Source organism: Aspergillus eucalypticola (genome assembly GCF_003184535.1).
Source record: "Aspergillus eucalypticola CBS 122712 chromosome Unknown BO83scaffold_16, whole genome shotgun sequence".
NCBI classification, from domain to species: Eukaryota; Fungi; Ascomycota; class Eurotiomycetes; order Eurotiales; family Aspergillaceae; genus Aspergillus; species Aspergillus eucalypticola.
Genome location: NW_020290290.1, coordinates 317631 through 339129, shown reverse-complemented (window position 1 = coordinate 339129; position 21499 = coordinate 317631). Strand labels below are relative to the sequence as shown.

Below are 21499 nucleotides of genomic sequence, written 5' to 3'. Positions count from 1 at the left end.
TTATATCGGGGCTGGTATTCAAGTCAGCAACACCCAACTAAGTCATGTATGTGAAATAGTGCTTGCTAGTTAGTAATTTGTGATCTGTTGTCAAGATGCAGGGTAGAGCATATCTGTGACTTGATCTACGAGGACTTGAGTTGTGGTTATAGATAGGTGGAAGAGGTGGTCAGCGACCACGCAGACAGAAGAGGACGCGGAAGTTCAGATGATACCTGGCTACAGTGAATGATTCAACATCTGTTATATTTGTTTGCTCACATACGCAGCACTAAGATTAGGTCTATATATGGGAAGGCCAGCTTCCTACACCCCCCGAAACCAAGGATCCGACAGTAACCCTTGTACAGTATCCCTCCCATCTCCTTTCCACCGCAGCATTCGCGATATTACGTTAATAAAGGCCTGTTTATCGTCACCTTCAACGTCGTGAAGGGTATTGTCAAGTCCTCCACTCTTTAGGATCAGCCCTGGATGCTTGAAATTGCCTGCATTGAGATCAGTAAAGCTCCAACATTGCTAGCCGAGAGGAGTGATTACCTTCAGTATCAAAATATCGAGAAGCATACTTCGCCTCATGAAGCACATCCACAGGTGGAGGCCCAAGTACCGATATAATGCGAGCCAGATGAGCTTCCTCCGTGAAGGTAGAGAGATTAGAGTCTGGTCCATCAAAAGGACCACTGCCGTGGGCTAGTTCCACAAGCTGGATCATCATCAGCAATTTACAATATCTGCGAAGCGAGCAATAAACCATATCAAAGCTCCCAGGTTCCATATATCGGCACTGTACTCCCAACCCGCTCCAAGAATAACCTCTGGGGCCCTGAAACTATCTGGTTGAATGGGATGGTAATGAGTCTGAGACCCTTCCACAGCCAGTCCGAAATCAGTGATCACTGGTCTGCCCAAGCTGTTTGCTTCCATGCCGAAGTGATTTCTCGAAAGGTATATTGTTCGGTCTTCGAGCTGTTTCTGAGGCAGTGGTTCTTTTACTTCATCCTGAGACACTCTATCAAGTATGGAGTGGTCACGGAGAGCCATGAGAACATTGTCAGATTTCAAGTCTAATGGTTATTAGTAAGTCACAGCTTGCCTCTTTTCTGCTCAGAAGCCATACCTGTATGAACGACCTGACATTCAGAGTGGAGATAGCCAAGCCCTTCCAGAATCAATTTGGCAACAGGTCTGAGAACGTCCAATGGAAGCACATCCCCTTGAAACGGCCGTCTAAGCATCCATAGAGGCTCACACAATGGATCAAACACCATGCAAACATGGGTACCATGAGGACTTGGTAAATCGAAAGAATATAGCAATGTGCTCACAAAGTTCCGGCCTACATGTCGTGGATTTGCGCGCGTAATGTTTTCAGTAATTCGAAGTTTCCCTTCAGCGTCTTCCTTTGTTGCATAGTTATTTGCCTTGATTTTGACTGCAACGTAGCGTGCTGAACACCAGCGCCATCTACTATCATGTTAGTCTGAGTCTATGCCAAACGGCTTTAACGATACAGTAGAACATACTGATTCAAATCACGAGCTAACCATACTGTTGAACTGGTTCCCCAACCCAGTTTGGCAGTGATTTGGTACCTGTCGTTGAGAATATCATAGAGGCAGACAGGGTAATAGTGGTCTGGCTTATAACGTGGAGTGCACTCTTCTCCTATCAGTTCTGCAGCTGACAAAGCTTGCACTGGCACACTTGACACTCTACATGGACTCTGTTTAATGAGCCCGCGGAGCGACATTCTCAGAGACCGCAAAGGTGCAGCCATCCTGCAATGTCAAATCCGTGCATCTGGAACAGGACGATGGGTGGTTGGGAAGTTAAATCTGATGCCGCGCTCTTTTATGGCTCCGTGACTAAAAATTAAAGCGGCCACGCACCGAGAGGCAAATCAGGCTGACGTGGTTATTATCACTGCGGGGATGAAAATCTATCTCCTGGTAATCACTAACCCTCCCCCCTCCTTGCATGCAAATGTACAAATCTTGACAAGGAAAATTGACTAATCCCCGTACATAGGAGAAGACACCTACGAACACTTATATTTCAAGAACACTGTACTGAAGAGCATACTCAATGAGATGATGCCAATCAACCCGAACACCGTCATCCTAGTCGTCGCTAACCCAGTTGATCTGCTCACTCCCCTGGCTCAAGATATCACGCATCTGCCTAAGGAGCGAGTCATCGGGGTAGGGACCTGTCTTGACACTTTACGGCTACAGGAGGAAGTATCCAGCTTCCTTGGGGGGGACGACAGAAGAGGCAGAGGCTTGTGTGGTTAGGGTACGGGATAATGAGAGCCAGGTCGTTGGGTGGCCGACTTCCCGAGGGAGAGATGGGATTTCAATCGAGGAGAGGCTCGACGCGAAGGAATATATCCAGGGCAGGATGAAGGCCATTGTTGCTGGTGAGGAAGGAAAGCGTTGGAGGTGGGGGCTGTAGCCGCAGGTATTGCGGTGGCGGTGCTGGAAGATAAAAAGACTGTCTGGGCGGTAAGTCATCGGAGGGGTGATAATTGGTGTTGTTATTCGTGGCCAGTTGTGGTGGGGAGGGAGGGGGTGGTCAGGGAGGTGGAGGTGGAGGTGGGAGAGGGAGAGAAGTGGACATTTGAAAAGGGGGTTATGAAGTTGGGGATAATGTGGGAGCATTACAAGGTGAATGAGGCTGAAGGGCCGTAGTAGGGATCGAAGTATCATAGGAGTGGGATTATGCATTGCTTGATTAAATATTGAGAACACACGAATGAAATGTCTTTACAAGTGTCGGATGTGTTAGCGAAGTGGACTGGGGTTCGAAAGATTAAACTATTGAATCCACTTGTTGTCGCCAGAATCCATCAGCCGTCTTCCAATTTTGTCTCTGCTCTCTCTTCACCACCTGCCTCTTTACCAACACGAATTTACCCGATATCACCGACAACTCAAAATGATCACTTGGTGCCTTTCCACAGATGCCCACCCTGCAGCCAACCCTACGCGCGATCCGAAGAACCTGCGCGATGAGCGTCGTAACCGCCTTATCCTGCTCATCGAACAGCTCTGCTAACTCATCCGAGTTAAGATAAACCCCAGTGTCAGCTGCGTGAGATCTTTCAACCCGATCGAGAACGCATCAAAGTGCGCCAGGAACTGCTCCGCCAGGACAGCGTAACGTTTGACGCAGTCTTAAATATCAGTTCAACCTGCAGTCCATTATCTGCCAACACCTGCAACACCTCCTCTGCTTCGCCCACTGTGCGACAAAACGAAAGTCTTGGACACCACATTCGTGAACTTCATTTGCTCACGCAGCTGTGGATAGTCCCACACTCCAACACAGACCCTTCATGAGCATTAGACTGTCAAATCCTACCCTGGGTGCAGCACGTAGGTGGCAGCATGGGTGCCCACAATGACAGGGACGCCAAGTCCGTAACTGACAATGGCGGCGTGGGACGTGCGACTGTTGTGGTCGGTGATAATCGCCGCAGGCCACTTCATGATCGGCGCCCAGACTGGTCGGTCGTGGCGGTGACGAGAATGCAACCGTCGATGAACTTGTCCAACCAATGCGCAGACTCTGCCAGACAGAGACGGCAGAAGACAGGGGCATCACCTACGATCACCCCGGTGGTTTAGAGTGCGGCCCTTGTGGCCGATATTGTACATCTTAAGATCGGCGGTCGCGTCGCGACACAAGTGCATGGCTTCCGGTCGGGCTTGGGGGATGAAAGAATCACTGGCAAGACTGTCTTTCACGCCAGGCCATGTCCATAGGGCACTCGTAATGGGTGTCAATGGTGCAGGCCCATCGAGCGTTTTGGGGGTTTTCGGGCTACTGAGGACCAGTGCGACGCGTTCGGCTTTAGAGGTTGGGGTCTGTCCCGTTGCCGTAGATAACGATGGTTTTGTGGCCGCACTCACGTCGATTATGGAGACGAAGTAGTCGTCCGAAACGACGGGCTTGAAGACTTGGTACTCATCTTGGTCCACGGTGTCCTGGACGATGTTCTCTCCTAGTCCCTAGGCAGCGTTGATGACGATGACCCTGTCGAAGTGTGTCTTGGTGTCGATGAAGAACATCACTTCGAAGCCTCTGGAATCAGAGCATACCATGCGCTGTGCGCTCATGGTGAGACCGATGCAAGGGTAGTAGAAGCCATTTGTTCGTTGATAATTGACAGCCCGGTCGGCGAAGAGTGACGCCTAGGATAGTCGACAAGCATCCAGGGGAGCGTTTTCACCCATAACGCCGAGGTGAAATTCTGGTCTCCAGCAAAGCTATCATCCGGAAGATTTTCCTTTGTGGTGCTGGATCCGACGGCCACGCTGAGATTCTTCACGCTTGCTCTGAATGGCTGCCTTGGTATCAGGGGGTCGGGTACCCCGAGGGAAGATATCGCGTACTGCTTGTTATAGTTGCCGCGAGATGTGCTTTACCTTGCTCCCAGTCTGCTTATGAGCTCAGCCACATGCTTCCGAATATCTCATTGCTGTCAATGTCGTTCCAGTGGCTAACCTAGCCGCAGACGACAGCCACCTCCAGTCTGAGGGAGCTAGTTGACAGCTATGCCAGACTGATAGTAATATGGGTGGAGGCATATGCTTGGTAGATATTAAGCACTGCAAGTGTGTCATGAACAGCCGTGTCAGAGCAAAGCCAAGTACACTTCATCAACCGAACTGGCGGCAGTGATATCTGAAGCCACAGCAACTGTTTAAGCTCAACATCTGGTCCCAGCATACACCTCATTCAGTATGCAACACTACTTTATCAAACTCAGCACACAATGTTCAAAATCATAATTGAGGTCTAACTTACCATACAAGGCAAACATCCATCTCCACCATCATAGAAGCTATCCTCCCAACACACGCGCAACGTCACAAGATTTCAACCCTACCACTCCCAACCCCCCGGCATCTTCATTTTCGCACACCCTTCACTCTCATCTCCCTGTTCATCCCCCTTATTATCACCATCTTCAACCGCCCCATCCCCCCACCGTTCCCTCCAAACCGCCAACTCCTCCTTCCACAGATCGTTGACGCACGGATCACACGAACTCCCGCAGCACTCGCCCAATCCAGGCGGCGGAGGGGGGTCATTGTAATCACGCTCTGCGGCACGGAGGAGTTGCTTTGCGCGGGTATTGGGGAGACGGTTGCGACGTTTCTTGAAGGAGGGGACGTCTTGGGGGGTATAGAGGGGTGAGGGCGGCATTTTCTTCTTGTCTTACTCAATATAGTAGAAATGACTGCTATGTTTATGATTTTGGTGATAGTATAGAAATTCAGGATTGTGCGTTAGTGTTGTGGTCTACGATGCATGATTGAAGGTATACAGGCATGGCAGTGAAACCTGCCGGATGAAGATCGGGTAAGATCGGGATAGGATATATTCGTGTCGGGTATGGGTGTCGGAATAAGCAGATATGCATGGTGAGTGTAATATAGACAATTGATGGCATTCAATTCAGTTTCATTGATAAAATATACACGGTAACTCTTATTGAACTATCACAAGTATCAGAATAACAACAGAAGAAATCTAAGAGAAGAGAAAAGAAGGAAATAACAAACATGCGGTATACCATAACCCAACAACCGATAGCCAGACAGACAGGCAACTCACCCGAGATCACATGTCCATCAAATACCGACAGGTCACATGCACCACCTCATCCCCGTAATACCCGTACCAAGCATACCATACCCAAGACAGTAACAAATTACCTAAGTTACCGAGTTCTCTCCCTTCCGGATCGAAGGAGACGAAACGGATGGATGAATCACATCCACAACCACATCCATCATCCCTCCCAATCCAGTCCATGATTCATCATCGAACTGGATTCATCCTATACCATTGCACCGTAGATAATTTCCCTACCCTCCTTGACACTCAATGGCTGATAAGTTCCACTAAATGGCTATGTGTCTGTGCTCTGCTCTCTCCTTCAGGTAATTATCTATCCATCTGTCTGTGTTTCTACCGGTCCGATCGTCGCAGGGAAACCCCCGATACAACTGATACGTAAAAAGAGTGGTACCTATGTCTTTTTCTTGGCACAGGGTTAGTTTCAACTTCCTTCCGTCTAGAATAGATAGGTAGAACTGGGTTTTGGTTGCACGGCAGCTTTTCATGTCGGTTGGCTGTAGGTACTTCTTTTCTTGGAACTATGAGTCGAGAATCATGCACATGCAGGGATTAGAGCTGCACGATCAAAATTTTTTGGTTTTCATTCTTCCTTTCACAGCCCCTGAAGTAGACATTGGTGTGGTCAGTCAATTGCATGGAAGTGTCTGGCAAAAGTTCTCACTGCTACCATTGATCACATATATTTTGCCCTTGGGTCGCTGAGGCGGTGGTGGTGGTAGGGTGGGTGACGTTTACATTTGGGATCGTCAGTCTAGATCCACCGGGTGAGAGTGAAGGGGGTGTCATGGGCCACTATGGGTTTGGTTGATGGCTGATTTTTACCAACAATTATTGAATATTAAATGGGGTGTGAGAGACTATTCTAGACGTTCTCTAGGTTAGAAAATTAGATCCATTGGCTCTTGTGGTGTAATGGGGTGTTAGTAGGAGGGCTTATAAGGCGGTAATCGCCCATTGTTGGGAGGTAGTGGCCGGGAGGGAAGAGCTGCCCCCGGAGATTCCGGGACAACCGTTTCGTTGTCGACAGCTGGCATCAAGTTCGTACCTGTCTGGCTGACAACCACACGTTCCGCCTTCAATAGACAAGGTCTTTTGTCGAGCTGTTCAGTCTGACCGACAAGCTTGAAAGCGTGATCATATGATAATTGGTTCAGAGATCTGACCTGACCAGCTAAGCTGGACCGAGCACTGTTGTTACCCCAGGTTTTTCCATTCATCGGTCAGTCCGTACTGGCAAAACTTTGAAAACAGCAGAGAACCATCAATCGATGTGGATATAGAGTCCCAATCCTACAATCAAATGTAGCTGGCAAATCCGTGGAGTTTAGTGGCCATTTTAAATCTCTATATGTACAGTGTATTTGATGGTTGTAGATGATGACGGGAAAAGTAGTACATGATATATAAAAAGACCACCACAATAGAATTACCTCCTATCACAGCCAAGACAATCTCAAAACAAAGAATTTTGCTGATATTCCCCCCAATATCCCCTATTTTCTCTCCAATATTGATGAAGGTTTGTAATCGAAGATTGGGAGTGGATCATAAAATCTCCGCAGATGTCGTGACTGCAATCATCCCTCGGTCATAATTTAAACGTACTTGCACATCATGGCAACCATCAGGTCGAACAGACCAATGGCCTCGACGAAGGCGAAACCAAGAATGGCGTAGGAGAAGAGCTGACCACGGAGGGCAGGGTTGCGGGAGACGGAGAGGAGGAGGGCACCGAAGACGAGACCGATACCGATACCGGCACCACCGAGACCGATGGCAGCGGAACCCATACCCAGGTTCTGGGAGACCTGGACCATGGCGTCGGCGATTTCAGAGGAGTACTGGCGGCGGGCCTGCTGGGCAGCGAAAGCCTGGCGAGCGTTGGCCTGGATGAGGCCGGAGGGAGACTGACGCTTGACGGTCTGGAAGGGGGTCATGGGGACGGCCTTGCGCTGGGTGGTGAAGGTACGCTTGGGGGCAAGCTGGAGGCGAGCGGCAGGGCGAGCGACCTTGGTGGAAGCAGCCATGGTGGAGGCCAGGCGCTGGGCGAAGACACGGGAGGAGGCCATTGTGATGGTTTGTGGTGGTTCTGAGAGAGGAGTTTCTCTAGAAAATGATGGGATTGGGAAGGGAAAGAAGGAAGGAGAACTTTTCTGGAGGAAAAAGCTGGAGGAAAGTGACAACAGAAGGCCCCCCGGGACATAAATACTCTCCCGCTAAATTTTCGCGGTTTTTTGCCCTTTTCCCACCCAGCCCCCCCGTCGGGTGTTAGTGCGCTTTGTTGGGACCAGAAAAAAAAGCCCTACCTTACTTTTTTGTTTGCTGGTGTTTTTGGCACTGTCTGTTTGTATTGTATTGTTCCTGTTTTTCCTGTTTATGTCTTGTCTTTTGGTATCAGTCCGTTATCCCTAGTTGATCCTTTCGCTCTTTTTCCCTTACACCGTGTTTGGCAGCCTCGTTTTTGGCTCATTATCCTTCTTCCTTCCCCCGGGAAAAGTAGTGGACATTCCACCGCACATACACACTTACCACAACTTACTTACACATCCTGTGTACGCATACACACATACAACACCCTTCGGGACCATTCGGGATGGTGGTTACCAGGGGAGCTACAGCTGGTACAGCCAATGATTTCAGGGTCTTCACCTGGCCGTGCTGGTCCGCGATGGAGCAATGGCCTACTGACTCTCACTCTCACTTTCCTTCCTCTTCAGATACCAACCCAATTGCTGCATCTGATGGATTATTCCGTAGTCATGTGTGTATTTTACACTTGTACGGACCGATCCCTTCCGTTCAATTCCTTTCTTTCCCTCGTGTCGTCACAAAGGGAAAAAAAAAACATTCCTGTCTTGTCTCTACGGGGCACTCCCTTCATTCTTTCCTTACATATAAATTGTCCCCTTCTCCCTTCCCCTTCTGACACCCACCCAACCCAGCAACAGACCGGGAAAGACAAGACAAGACAAGACAGGAGAAACAAGCCCAAAGAGACCAGCTACGGTATGCAAAATTTTCACAGCGAAACGGGAGACCGCAAAGAAGAAAAATAACCAGAGGTGCGGGTGGGTCCCTGCATCCAAATGGGTCCGATAGAGTGGTACATCCCCACTTAGCGGTGGCCGGACAACCAATGGGAAGTAGCCAAGACCAGCTAATATGATGGCCAGCTTCTCGGTCGCAATCAAACCGGGCCGAATCGGGCATGCGGCTCCACCAGCACCGGAGTTTCTGAGCAAGAAAAAATTCCCACTTCTGAGACGCAAGCAGGTTTGCGCCGCGTCGGCTGGAAGGAGGGAAGCTTCCCCAATTGTCCTGTGTCGTGTTGCTGCCGTTGCTCCTTGTCTGTTCTCCCTCGGGAAATGCCTCACCGACTCATCGTATTGGGTTTTCTGCCGTTTTGGGACAACCCGGCTCCGTACGGAGCGCCTTTCGCCGGGGAAACGCGCGACGATCCGTAGCTCCCTGAGCTAGCTCGCAAATAGCACAGAAATGTTAGTCCACACAGGCTTCTGGCGCTATGGCGGCGCAAAAAATAAAATTTAAAAGAAAAATAACCATCTTCACCCAATGCCTCAGCACGCTTGTCTCCGAGGGTGGTGCACGGGTTATATAGCTTTTTGGATACATCAGAGAAATTGATCCCTCTCGGGGGAATAAGGAGCAAATCTCAGGGGGTGTGGATGACCGGCGCAAGCAGCATAGGGGAGAAAAGTGGGCGCGCGCGCGGCGCAAGCCAACCCAATCCCATCGACATCATCCCGTGGTCTCTCGAAAACCGGACGAAAGCATATCCCACACACACAAACACAGTCAGCCCGCTAGTGGCTGGCTTGCTCGCGGTTTTACCCTGCTGTGTGCTGTGCGCTTGTTATCGTGGCCACCACACCCCCCTTTCCACTAGAGGGAAGAATCCCTTGGAAGGAAATCCCATTGTGTAATTTTTACCTGCTTTGCTCACCAGCCCGTTTTTTCTTTCCCATCTTCCCAAGAAGACATCCGTCTGCTACTTATACCTGGATCAGGGTGAGGATTCCGGGGCAAATCTCTTCTACGCTCTCCCTAACTTTTTTTTTTTTTGTATCCTAAATTATTTTTATTTTTTATTTTTTGTGGCCCTCCCCCCCAAATTCACAGTGTCCCTATCTATTTCCGAGGTCGGTTTCACTAAACTCGATTCAACCCGGTGATCGAGATATGATCTCAGCCGCCCTGCAGTATTACGTAACCCGGCCAGCTTCCCGACTGAACCGCTGCCGCCGTCGCCGCAAACTGGCCTTGCCTTGCCTTGCCTTGCTGGCGCTCTCTCACTTGTTCTGGCTCAATTTAAGCATGCAGCTGGTGCAGGGATGCCACGGGGCTCGAGCTGTTCGCGAACTGTTCTTCGGCTAGCAGGGGGGTGGGTGATTGTTGTTGAATCCCAGTATACTCAACATAAACTGTCAAGTAGAGTTGTAATGTGCAGCAATAATTTCTCGCTGATTAGTAGTATCCACGGGAACACAAAAATGCATAATTTAAGTATCGTTCTGGTGATACCGACAGACTCGGAGGATAAAGGGTGATGCGGATGGGGGATGGGATCGATCGATGGATGGCTGCAGCGACACGGAGCCCGCCGTGTATCGGACCTGTATTGGTGGTATTATTACGGTATTGTGAATACGTGACTGAGATACGGTCTCGAGTGCCTTAAGGTATCAAGGCACGAAGCTCTGTCGGGTCAGCGGCAGGTCCCGGACCTCGGGATTTCAGTTGGGTTTAGTGGGAATGACGGACAACTCAAAGCAGGTATGGCGGCTAACTACTATCTACGTAAGCATTGGGCTGGTGGCCGTGGCCGGCCATCATGCCGGTTGTTTTCCTTGGTTTGGGCATGTAGGTCATTTACATTGTAGCTTGTGGTGCAGATGATAAGCCGGAATTCCTGACGAATTGGAGCGTAGGGGTGTATCTCGGTGAGGTTGTGGGTGTGGAATGTTGATTGCTAGCCACGGCGAGGGTGGTATGTGGATATGAATATATATTGTGGTATGGAGTGTGGCTTCGCTTTGGTATGTTGAGGATCCACAGGGAGGATGGGGAAGATATATCCGGGGTTAGTGTTGTTTAACTTATGGTATTTTGATTCTACTTTGAGGTCATGATATATATAATCGGGTGAAGCGGTTTGGTTCAGTAGTATATAATATACATCGCGCTTATAGTGTGTACACTTATCAGGCCAGAGGTAAGTGCTAAATCTAAAATAACCATGGCAGCAACTTGCACACGTTCTTGATCTACTATGAAAACATGATTAAATTTGTGGCCATCTTGGCATGGTCTAGATTGATACCGTTGTAGCGGAGTATTCAGTTTGTAGACACCTTCGTCTCTGCCTTATTCAAAACAGCAATTCCACTTCATGTGATCATAATGATCTACGTCTGTCCTTCCTTTTCTAGGTGATATCGATAGGGGACCGCTATTTAAGTGGACGATGAAAGATCAAGTAAGTAGGTCCCTTGCTCCATTGCAAACACGCTCCTAACTGGAACAATCATTCGGATGAAGCCATGATAATACTTTGTATGATTGTTCATTTCATCATGTTTTAACCATATCTTGCCGCACTGAAAGCTGAGATAAGATTGTTATAGAACACGCGCTAAGTATCTGGGATGAAGACCTACGTAACATGACCGAAACTTGGTCAATCCTTGGGGAAGAGTTCGCCGGATATGCTAGGTGGTTGTATACTGCCTATCTACTACCAACATGCAGCCATAAATCAATCAAATAATCTTAGATAGCTTTTCCACTACCAACTGTGAAAGGCTTCGTGGCTTAAACAGTTATTAGTAACACCAAAACATTTAGACTGTCCATCCGCCTTGATATGTCGACTAAAGGAAGTTACGTGTACGACGCTTCAACTCGGAGACACTGACTTGACATGTCTATTTTGGAGCTCTGGACAGAATAAGAAAAAGAAAAGAATAATAACAATAAGAAGAATTGCTGAAGCTATCAGTGAACACACCATAGCTACCGCTGATGTACTCTGTCCCTGTTGGTTTGCGATAAGAACATAAGCTCATATCGCGACAGGTACAGGAAAGTCCCTTCCCCATTTTTCAAACGGCGCCTCGATAGAATATCGCAAATCGAGCTCTATCTCCTCATCCGGCTCAAGTGTCACTTCCCATCTAACCTCTCCATCACGACCCAGTTCTGCAGTCTTCGTTCCCGGCTTTCCCGGCTCCGTGAGATCCACCTTATCACCCGGAAACCCCAAGGTCTCTGGCGTCAGAATCTCAACATCAAAATGATCGTCCACACTAACTGGCACCTGATCCAATACCAAAACGTTGACTGCATGGTCTCTTGTATTCTTGATCTTACATGATGCTCTGAAGTATGTGATAGTTAGTTCCAAGAATTCGTCGATTTTACTGTGTTATCCCAGGTTCCTTATAGGCCACCTTGATGAACCTGTCCACCCCAAGGTTGAGTTCAAAGATTTCGTTGCGTACGCAGCTTGGGACGTTGGTATTGCCGAAACAGGTACCGTCAACGATTAAGTTCACTTCACCTGATCGTATATTCACAGGCGAAGTATTCTGTACCTTGGCACGAAGGAACGCTGCGGCATGTCTCTTGGGCACTATCACATGGGTGAATGAAGCTTGGAGGTCCAGCTCAGCTATCTTATAGCGGCGGGGCGCAGATGAGGCCTTGAAGACATGCCAGCCAGGTAGTTCATACGATACACTCAGGCCATGGCCCTGGCTGATCGACTCGGGTACCTTGCTATCAGGCGGATAAAAGTCATGGTACATCGAGGCTTCCAGCCCATCCTCTAGGTTATCGGCCGTAAACGCCAGAAATTTTCCAACTCAGGAAAGCCAGGGGAGGGGAATGTCGGTTCTGATATCCCCAGTGTTGGCATAGAAGGGGCACAGACGACCCGGATTTAGTCAGCATGACTGCCAGATCCCATGGTGTCAACAATGGGATCGCTTGCCCCGGAGGCGACGTGTGCGCTTACGGAGCCGACAGCGTTACCTGGGCATCTCGCCAGGTTTCGGAAGTTATATTAGTGAACAGGGCACAGAGCCTGACCTTGGCCGTTGGAAAGAGCGTCTTGATGTTGAGGTCGTGAAGCTTGAGTTCTGACTTCGCCAGAACCGTATAGATCAAGTGCAACATCACTTCATTGCTCTGAGTCTTTCCTCCCGCTTGGTTCTCCTCATCACCAGGTAGAGTGCCAGGGCTCGACGCAGGCGCAGGAGCAGTCACTTGCCCTTCCATGTGCACAACTACCTGGCAGTAATGGTCTTATGGTCGGCTTTTCCGGGGCAGGTCTCTGATTCTGTTCTTGCAACATACTCGGTTTCGCCCCTTCGTAGAGCGCTGGTCCGTACTCCCCCCGATGAGGATCTTGCGCACCAGCTCCACCATAACCCATAGGCTGCCTCTCTCGATTTACAGAATCGTTCCCAGGCTAGGCTTTAAAGATGCCGCATCCGGCGTATCGTCCTCCAGAGGGGTGGAAGATGGTGTCTTTTCTAGTATCCAGGTCTCTGATTGGGTCAAAGACTTTTATGTCAGAGGATGGTTTGCAAGTGGACGAGTATCGGAGGACGTTTGCATGCTGGATGTCTATTACTTTGGCGGGGCCGAGACTTTCAACACGTATGGACTCGGGATCGACCTGCTGGTCGATCTTGTTGATGGTGATCGCGAAAGCACCGGGCTGTTAGCGGCTGTGAGAAGATACTCTATAGATATGATATACGGTTGCTAGGACATGTGCACCTGGACACGGACAGGAAACTCGTGCGTGATGGTTGCTAGAGTAGGATGAAAGGCAACGGACTTTGTGGGAATGCCCTCGACGGAGAATGCCCAATGAGCAGGACCTTCCATGTTGGTTAATTGCATGATAGATAGATAAATGAAGTTAGGGGATGAAGATGGGGGTGGGAATAGAACAAGAGGAAGCAGCGGACGCTTCGAACGAGAGCTGTATGATTTGACCATGATATATGTCTTTAGTTCCTGCATGTGATCACTGCCACGGGAAGGAATATCCCTTTGTAGTGCTGATAGTATCGCTTTTCACTTGACAAGCCCTTAATTCGAAACGCCATAAGGTGAGTTGGGGTGAATGTCGGATTATAGTCCTTACTATCTGTTCACAGTCCAATCGTGTGGAAATAACCTGGTAGATGTACGGTTCTCAGAGTAGAGTCCCAAGTTTGGTAATAGGCAGGTTTTTCCCGAAGTTGCATCATGGCTATAGATGGGATCCTTCCTTGTTATACGGTGTCCCGTCCAGCAATATCTGGATAATTACTGAGTAATCACTGAATATTCCTTGTCATTAACACCAACGCCAGTATAGCGCACTGTCGCCATACCTTGTTATTAAAGTGACTGCTGTGTAATCTATACTAGCAGTGCACAGTTGAGTTCTGGAGTCACTTGATGCAAGGTAATGGCATCCCAAGACTAGAATACTTTCACCACATCACTGCCATGAAGCAGAAGATCACGGAACCAAGAAAATAGCGGCTAGACTACGTTGACCAGAACCACGGCTGAGCAGAAATTAGAGGATAATCCCAATTTGTATTAAACTTCACAAGAACCCCATCAGCGAATTATAGACGTATAGTACTCAACATCCTGGGCTATTCACAAGGAGAGACATTGAAACTATTAACAGGTTCAAGGAAGCCGCAAAACAACAACACAGCAACAACAGCAACAGCATATTAATCACAAAAGATTATGACCCGGTGCGCCCCGAAGCCATTAGCAACTGTATGTACAGTGCGGAACCTGGATTCGACTCGAGCTAAAGATTACAACAATTAGTTTGGAGCAATTCACATCAAGAATGAGGCGCATACATACCAGTCAATGCTTACTGCTGAGACTTGCCCTGCTCCTTCTCCTTCTCCTCACCACCCTCCTTGCCCCAGTTCTTGCCCGTCTTGTGATCGGTAGTCTCGCCGAAGCTCTTGCTGAAGGATGCGGACTCGTTGTCCTGGACGCTCTTGTAGTCTTCCTCACCAGCGGAACCGCCCTCCTTGCCCCACTTCTTGCCAGCCTCCTTGGAGTACTCGTTGGACTTGACAGGGACAGGCTGGGGCTTGTGCCAGTGCTCCTGGGCAACGGGAACTACTGCCTCGACGGCAACGGCATTGGGCTTCTCTTCCCAGCCACCACCACGCTTGTGGATGTTCCCGCTACCATGAACATTGTCGACTGATAAAATATTAGTATTGGATTAATTGGGAAAACAGGAATTGATGGACGCTGTCACATACCAACAGTAGGAGCGGCGATGGTGAGGCCAGCAAGGGCAACGAGGGAGAGAACAGCGGAGGCCTTCATTTTGAGTAGTTGGTTGTTTGAAGCGTGAGCTTGTTGGTTGAAGGTTTTGTTTGTGAAGTGAGGACTGTGAGGAGAGAAGCTTGATTGATGCTGATGATGAGAAGAAGTCGGGTTGGGGAGAATTCAAGGCCCTCTTTATACCTTTTCGTGAGGCCCTTCGGGTCTCTGGACACGAACCTAGAATAGCGACATGGCATATCCAGTCTGTCACCGAATATCACAGACACTGACACATCCACGACTTCGAACAATAGCTGTTGCCATATATGCGAACTAGTGTCAATAATTGAATTGCATGCGCCACGGCTGCAGGGTCCCGAACGGTCAACCCCGGATTCTGTCGGTTGGATCGGATATGTACTGTGCGGCGTTGATATGTCATTTCGGCCCGGGGTTTGGCTGCCTTTTTTTGGCTGAAGTGGCAGTATTGTTGGTTGGGATTCCTATTTAGGTTTACCGATCGAGATTCCGAAGCAAGGGATGAGAGTGTGGCTCTGGCCGCCTTCTAACCAAACACCAGTTCGCACAACATGAAGGGTATAGACATTGTGGCTGAAACTGCGTCGTTTCTCCTGACGATCAATGACTCTGGTTCGGAAATAGAAAATTAATGAAATTTGTCACGTCGGTCTTTGCCGTTATGACATGCTTGCGAAGGCAGAAGAGCTCTCAATGAGGCGTATGTGCCTAGTGAGTAGCATAACTTATATTCTGTAGAGGCAGCAAATAGTTTCCCGCAATATGTGGAAACTGCATCAGGGAAATATGCATTTTCGTTGACCGAGTCTTGCTAAATAGAGGTGTCCGACCTGAATTCTCAACCTGCACTTAGCCAAGTAGGAATATAGAGAATTTGTTATGCATCAGGCAAGTTCTATGAATGATTACGTGAAATCCCAAATATGAAAACGATATTCATTCGTTTACGTTTTGGGAATGGTTGCCTGCACATAGTGACCTGTAGTAGTACTTATGTGCTGAATGTGGCTGGCACTGTGTGACATACCAATGTAGTCCAGCAGAGTTGATCCAAAGAACGTAATGCATTTTATTGGAATAATTATATCAAAGGCAACAATAATTGCAAATGTTTGAATTGTGTAAGTTATCGGAATAGCTACCCACTTTATTTGATAAGACATGGTCACGATATAGGTATTACACACACATGAAGATAGACCGGATATTTATGTAGAACCATTTGCAGGAGAATTAACGACAACATCTGTTGTAAAGGAAATCGGAAATTTTTCACTTCAATACAATGACAGATGACAATGGCGCAGAACAGGAGACAAACAACAGACATTGCCATGAGGAAATGCAAATCGAACAAAAGATAAATATTACTATTGATTATAATATATTTAACCGACCCGAGAGTAATCCCATGATCCCTATGCTCCGAAATATTACCCATATTCCCAGCATCCTAGTTTCCGATTCCCTTCCGATAGGCGATCCCGCAAGTTTTGCTCGTAAAGGCCGTCAGAATAAATTCGAACTTTTGCTTCTGTGACAAAGACATTAGTATATATCACTATAGCAAAAGGAGTCTGCATATACATAAGTATGACTGCTGAAACACTACTGCTGCTCCGTAGTCTGACTTTCGTAGGACTCATGAGTGTTGTAAGAGACAGATTCATGCTGGTTGACCGGGACGTGATTCACGGGGTGTACAGGTGGCTTGGGAGCCTCGGGCTTGTGAACTTGAGGCTTGTCCATCTCAGGCCTGTGAACCTTAGGCGTGTGGGCATCAGGTATGAAGTCTACAGACTGGTGGACCTCAGGATTGAAGCTTTCGGACTGATAGCCCTTAGACTTGATATCATCCGTCTTGTACTCCTCAGACTGGTAGGCCTCAGACCTGTAGTCACCCTTGATAGTCTTAGGCGCTTGGTAGTCATTCTCGGGGACGTAAATTGTCGGGGAATCAGGTTCAGAATACTCAGGTGCGACGGGCTTTGAGGAAGAAGAACCAAATCCTCGCGCGTAAATGACCTCGGAGCGTCCAATCTTGTGGTTATTGTCATTGAGCTGGTATTTTTGCTCTTCAGCGCTGAGGCGATTGTTTTGGTTTTGGTTATTCTGGTTCTGGTTGTTATTGTTGTTGTTGTTCTGGTTCTGGTTCTGGCGCTGAGGGTTGGCGTCTAGACAATGTCAGTTTCTGCATAGCATGGTCGAGCTTGGAAAGACATACAACTAGTAGGTGCCGCGGCGGCCATAGTGGCGGCGAGGATGCAGAGAACGGCGGAAACCTTCATGATGGTGGCGAGTGAGAGAATTGCCTGCGCTGCTTGGACTTGAGCCGTTTGATGATGTTTTCTGCAGTAGTGGTAGCAGAATGGCTCGGGACACTGGTCCTTTTATTGCTCGCCGAGTCACTGCTGAGTAATGGTGGTTAGTCTAGCTATGAAAGTGACACCTGAGATATGAGGAATAATCGACAAAGACAGTGTTCAATGTGTACGCAATTATTCACATGCTGTACAACTTTTGCCTACGATTTGTGAAACCTCAGAGTGAGATCTATGCTATGTTGGGGTAACGGCAGCTGTCAATTGACAGCTCGTTCAAATGATCAACCGCTATTGGGCGTTATGATATCATTTGGGACAGCTACTACCTATTATGGCTCTGATCTTCAATAGTGTTTCTTCCAGAACGATTATTTATATAGACCGCTTCTCATCATCTCCCTTCTTCGTCCATCACTACTTCGCATCATCGATCCCGCTCCCCTGTCACACTGATAAGTCTATCCCTATTCATTAAACCACCAACTAACCACCAAATTAGTATACCGACTACCAACAAAACACCACCTGTCAAACTTCGCAGCGCCTCCCTACCGCAGTTGCTTCCTCATGAAGTCTGCCTCGTACATGCCCTCTCCCTGAGGCAACTTGTACGGCCACCTCGGCTCCGTCTTCCACCGCACGTATCCTAACCTCTCATACCACAACACCGCCGCAAACTCCGGCTCTGTGCCCAGCGACTTCAGGAGGGCCCGTTTCTCCTCATTCTCAATGTACTCTTTGCTCAATGCATTGAGAGTAACGGTCTGACACCGCGGATCATTCACCGCCATTTCCTCCACCAACTGCATAGCTCGACGACCGACACCACCAGTCCGGTACTCTGGCAGAATGAAAAACGTTTGAATGGTCAAGACAGAGTGATCGGCCTGTGCAAGCCCCGGATCAGGCGGGGATGCGTATGCGTCGAGTGAGATGTGACCGACACGAATAGGGTCGTCACCACTCTTGCCGGGAAGGATGATCCAGAAGAATGTTTTCAAGTCTGCGTCTTGTTTCTCACGCCAGGCGAGGATGCTCTCGTCGCTGTAGTCCCAGCCGCAAATGTGGCGTTGGCGTTGGAGGGTGGCATATTCCGAGGGGTTGTAGAGGTTGATTGGGGTTAATGTGCAGATCATTATGTATGTTTTTGCACCGATGTTAGGTACGTATAAGGTGGGATGATGGTGGTATCATGGGCATGTAACGGCTTTGGCATCGAAGGGTCTTTTATAGGGTGTTGTACTAGTGAGTCACGCTAGCCTACCCGATAGTTCCACCACATCTGATTGGAAGACGAGGTAAAATTCGGCCGGTTATAGGCGGGGAACCGAAGACCATGAGATTCCATTCCTTGAAATGGGTCAGAATAAGCTGAAGGTGGTATTACATGCCTTTAAGATGGAGGCTGATGGCGTATTTTCCTCTTCTCCGTGATGCAATTCTGGGGCTTCTTGGCAGATTAACGGAAGGGATTTACAAGAACCCTAACAGAAAGCAGATCTCATGAGGAACAATCTTCTGAAAGATATCTACGTATGGGACATAGAAAATGGAAAGCGTCAATTGTTCAGAAGGGTGCCAGGATGGGCCTCGTGGCAGCGCAGGAATGACATGGCTGGGTGCCACGGACACTAGTGACCGTCGGGAGAACATGTATGCGCTAGCAGCTCTACCCAACCTGCGAATGGCTGGTTTGAAACCCAGTGGAGAACTGTCACCAGGAGGGCGTCCAGTTAGAGTAGTGCCCTCCGGTAAGTAATCCTTGCTCTGACGCCCGCCAGCCATGACACTGACGATAAGCAAAGAGCATGAAGATACAGGAAAAAAGATCTCTTAACAATCGTTCAGAGAAATGATCTCATGCTAACAAATCTCACTACAACTCACACTAAAACCTGATCAAACCTTCGATTTCATTCCATTCTCCCCAATCGCCTCCCTCATCGCCCCCTCCGGGGCATCCAACCCCGTCCACAACCGATATTGCTCAAAGCCCTGCCTCAACAACACCTCCAATCCATCACGGACCACCCACCCACGCCTCTCCGCAACCTTCATCAGGGGAGTAACTTTCGGCTTATACGCCATCTCCACACACAACCCCATCTTCGATTCCTGAAACAGCCCTTCAAAGTCGTCTTCCGTCTTAACATCCCCTGGAATAGTCCCAATAATCACATCCACATTTCCAATGCTATCCAGACCCCCAAGAGCCCTCATATCAACGTCATTACCCCCACACTTGAGGGTATCAAAATCCCTAACAATATCCTCTGCCTTTCCGACAGTCCGGTTCCAAATAATAATTGTCGAGAACTCAGCCTGTAAGAGCGCATACACGGCTGCTCTCGCAGCACCCCCTGCCCCAATGACAAGGCCTACTTTGCCGGTCCCTTTACCGGAATGTATGCCTTGCTGGGATAAGTAGTCGATGATGAGGGTGTAGAGGCCAGACCAGTCTGTGTTGTCGCCTTTTACTTTAACTGCTCCGTCCCCGTTTTGGGATCGGGTAGTAAGTAGAGTGTTGATGGCACCAATGGCACGCGCTGAACCGCTCACTTCAGTACAGTGTTCGAAGGCAGTGAGTTTATGGGGCATGGTGATGCTGGCACCGCCAAAGGAGGGTGAGGTGATGAGCTGAGATACTTCTGATAAGGAAGCGCATTCTGCGATGGTGTAGGTGTATGGGAGGTGGTGGTGGGTGAAGGCGGCGTTGTGTATTGTCGGGGATAAGGAGGCGCGGATGTTGGGGCCGCCGAAGATGTGGAAGACAAGAGGCCGCGTCATTTTCAGTGTATGGACGAGACAAATTCCAATACGAACAATGGGACTGAACTTGGTTAGGGTACTGTTATCTGGTTGTGATGGTTGATATAGGGCTCGGTGGTGGAGTGTCGGGTATGATCATAGCCTAGGGTATGTGTTTATCATCGGGAGGGAGCCGAAGTATGGGGTTAATGGATGGGTGTATGTTTAACCTGGGGACGAAGCTAGTGGAAGTTGACACGGCTATGGAATCATAGAATGAGTATATGTGGGTTTGTATTAGATGGCATTGCTCTTAAGAGAACTGTTGGGCATCTCGCCTTCCTACTCCAGTACAATGTATATAACTCTTCACCTACGCGATAGTCCTTAAACGTTTAAAACATGTAACTTGATATCTATTCAAGACAACAAGACAACACATACACCAACATGCACATTACCAGTAATCACTACATCAAGCCCACTCCACATACCCTCCCTCAACCCACTCCTTCGCCTGCCAATACAACAAATCATGCTTCTCACCATTAACACTCCCCGTCGCCTTCTCCCTCCTATGTCCCGGCAAATCCATAAGAACCTTAACCCCCATTGTCTCCTCCTGCAAATACGCCAAATGGCGATACCCCACCGGATACTCCTTCAACCTCTCATGATCAATCACGGGTACGCGATCCGGCGTCACAAGCACCAATTTGTCCTTCTCATACCAATGCCTCACGAACCTTGCCCTCCACTGACCCTCCAAATCCCCATACTCAGAGCCAACCTTCTCCCAAAAGAAAATGAACCGACAATCAGACTCCGCGTCCACCTCACACGTTCCCCCACTTACACACTTCACCTCACTGAAACGCTGCGTAATAGTGGCCTTCATCTTGGTAACGGCGCGGGTTCCTTCAGGGTTGATATCTGTGGTGCTGCCGTGCACACGATGCATGATGAATGCACCCTTGTCCATCCCCGCCTGCGAGGCGCTGATAAAAGCATCGTGGTGCGTGAGCCCCGTCCAGGTCGTGTACACGTGCGCTTCAGGGTGGAAGATTGACCGGAAGTTCTCCCATTCGCAGGCGTCGCGGTAGCACGGCCAGCCTTCGGCGAGTTCGCGTAGAAGGTACCGCTCTATTGCCAGGTGATGGGGGCCGTTGTTCCGGATGGCGTGCTGGGGGCGGGAGTTGGGGGGGAGGGTGTGAAGGTCGGGCATTTTGATGATAATTGATCTAATTCAGTTGGTGTGTTTTGAGTTTATTGAATGTGTGAGAGAGAGAATGGTGATGGGAATAGTTTAGATGTAGATGGTGGGGGTAAGTTCACTTTATACTATACTCATACTAGGTCAGTAGAGCATGCATACCCCGCGGGGAAGAGCCGAGGAGAAG

At 48.9% G+C, this 21499-nt stretch overlaps 10 protein-coding genes across 10 annotated transcripts; all 10 read right to left on the bottom strand.

The window, feature by feature from the left end:
* Nucleotides 1-306: 306 nt before the first annotated feature.
* On the bottom strand, nucleotides 307-1753 carry BO83DRAFT_315172 (putative protein kinase; the record flags this gene model as incomplete). The annotated part of the gene is made up of 5 exons (XM_025527606.1): nucleotides 307-488; nucleotides 541-706; nucleotides 730-1067; nucleotides 1121-1467; nucleotides 1527-1753. The coding sequence occupies 5 exons, from the start codon at nucleotides 1751-1753 to the stop codon at nucleotides 307-309; spliced, it is 1260 nt and encodes a 419-aa protein (XP_025386973.1).
* Nucleotides 1754-3362: 1609 nt separating this feature from the next.
* On the bottom strand, nucleotides 3363-4124 carry BO83DRAFT_389842 (uncharacterized protein; the record flags this gene model as incomplete). Its single annotated transcript, XM_025532826.1, has 3 exons — nucleotides 3363-3508; nucleotides 3614-4016; nucleotides 4107-4124. The coding sequence occupies 3 exons, from the start codon at nucleotides 4122-4124 to the stop codon at nucleotides 3363-3365; spliced, it is 567 nt and encodes a 188-aa protein (XP_025386972.1).
* A 769-nt stretch (nucleotides 4125-4893) lies between these two features.
* BO83DRAFT_428146 (uncharacterized protein) lies at nucleotides 4894-5217 on the bottom strand (the record flags this gene model as incomplete). The annotated part of the gene is made up of 1 exon (XM_025535394.1): nucleotides 4894-5217. One exon carries the CDS (start codon nucleotides 5215-5217, stop codon nucleotides 4894-4896), a length of 324 nt encoding a protein of 107 aa, XP_025386971.1.
* A 1844-nt stretch (nucleotides 5218-7061) lies between these two features.
* BO83DRAFT_57676 (ATP synthase subunit C family protein) lies at nucleotides 7062-7889 on the bottom strand. Its single transcript, XM_025537447.1, has one exon. It carries the CDS (start codon nucleotides 7722-7724, stop codon nucleotides 7251-7253), a length of 474 nt encoding a protein of 157 aa, XP_025386970.1. The 5' UTR covers nucleotides 7725-7889; the 3' UTR covers nucleotides 7062-7250.
* A 3627-nt stretch (nucleotides 7890-11516) lies between these two features.
* On the bottom strand, nucleotides 11517-13572 carry BO83DRAFT_399775 (uncharacterized protein; the record flags this gene model as incomplete). The annotated part of the gene is given in 9 exon segments (XM_025533348.1): nucleotides 11517-11546; nucleotides 11855-12053; nucleotides 12097-12350; nucleotides 12387-12500; nucleotides 12766-12819; nucleotides 12856-12947; nucleotides 12967-13147; nucleotides 13244-13399; nucleotides 13462-13572. 9 exon segments carry the CDS (start codon nucleotides 13570-13572, stop codon nucleotides 11517-11519), a joined length of 1191 nt encoding a protein of 396 aa, XP_025386969.1.
* A 697-nt stretch (nucleotides 13573-14269) lies between these two features.
* On the bottom strand, nucleotides 14270-15133 carry BO83DRAFT_418087 (uncharacterized protein). Its single transcript, XM_025534802.1, has 3 exons — nucleotides 14982-15133; nucleotides 14566-14919; nucleotides 14270-14506 (listed from the first exon to the last, which is right to left on the bottom strand). Exons 1-2 carry the CDS (start codon nucleotides 15046-15048, stop codon nucleotides 14576-14578), a joined length of 411 nt encoding a protein of 136 aa, XP_025386968.1. The 5' UTR covers nucleotides 15049-15133; the 3' UTR covers nucleotides 14270-14506; nucleotides 14566-14575.
* A 1502-nt stretch (nucleotides 15134-16635) lies between these two features.
* On the bottom strand, nucleotides 16636-17315 carry BO83DRAFT_447340 (uncharacterized protein; the record flags this gene model as incomplete). Its single annotated transcript, XM_025536639.1, has 2 exons — nucleotides 16636-17201; nucleotides 17252-17315. 2 exons carry the CDS (start codon nucleotides 17313-17315, stop codon nucleotides 16636-16638), a joined length of 630 nt encoding a protein of 209 aa, XP_025386967.1.
* Nucleotides 17316-17676: 361 nt separating this feature from the next.
* BO83DRAFT_379374 (uncharacterized protein) lies at nucleotides 17677-18535 on the bottom strand. Its single transcript, XM_025531493.1, has one exon. The coding sequence runs from the start codon at nucleotides 18485-18487 to the stop codon at nucleotides 17900-17902; it is 588 nt and encodes a 195-aa protein (XP_025386966.1). The 5' UTR covers nucleotides 18488-18535; the 3' UTR covers nucleotides 17677-17899.
* Nucleotides 18536-19233: 698 nt separating this feature from the next.
* On the bottom strand, nucleotides 19234-20138 carry BO83DRAFT_363120 (shikimate dehydrogenase family protein; the record flags this gene model as incomplete). The annotated part of the gene is made up of 1 exon (XM_025529556.1): nucleotides 19234-20138. One exon carries the CDS (start codon nucleotides 20136-20138, stop codon nucleotides 19251-19253), a length of 888 nt encoding a protein of 295 aa, XP_025386965.1. The 3' UTR covers nucleotides 19234-19250.
* Nucleotides 20139-20412: 274 nt separating this feature from the next.
* Nucleotides 20413-21387, bottom strand: BO83DRAFT_363117 (putative pathogenesis associated protein Pep2; the record flags this gene model as incomplete). The annotated part of the gene is made up of 2 exons (XM_025529555.1): nucleotides 20630-21387; nucleotides 20413-20464 (listed from the first exon to the last, which is right to left on the bottom strand). The coding sequence occupies exons 1-2, from the start codon at nucleotides 21322-21324 to the stop codon at nucleotides 20413-20415; spliced, it is 747 nt and encodes a 248-aa protein (XP_025386964.1). The 5' UTR covers nucleotides 21325-21387.
* Between the last annotated feature and the right edge of the window lie 112 nt (nucleotides 21388-21499).

Coding starts and splice junctions, on each gene's coding strand:
- BO83DRAFT_57676 (XM_025537447.1), bottom strand. CDS start 7,724: ATGGCCTCCTCCCGTGTCTTCGCCCAGCGCCTGGCCTCCACCATGGCT.
- BO83DRAFT_379374 (XM_025531493.1), bottom strand. CDS start 18,487: ATGATCTGCACATTAACCCCAATCAACCTCTACAACCCCTCGGAATAT.
- BO83DRAFT_418087 (XM_025534802.1), bottom strand. CDS start 15,048: ATGAAGGCCTCCGCTGTTCTCTCCCTCGTTGCCCTTGCTGGCCTCACC. Junction 14,920..14,981: donor CATCGCCGCTCCTACTGTTG/GTATGTGACAGC, acceptor ATATTTTATCAG/TCGACAATGTTCATGGTAGC.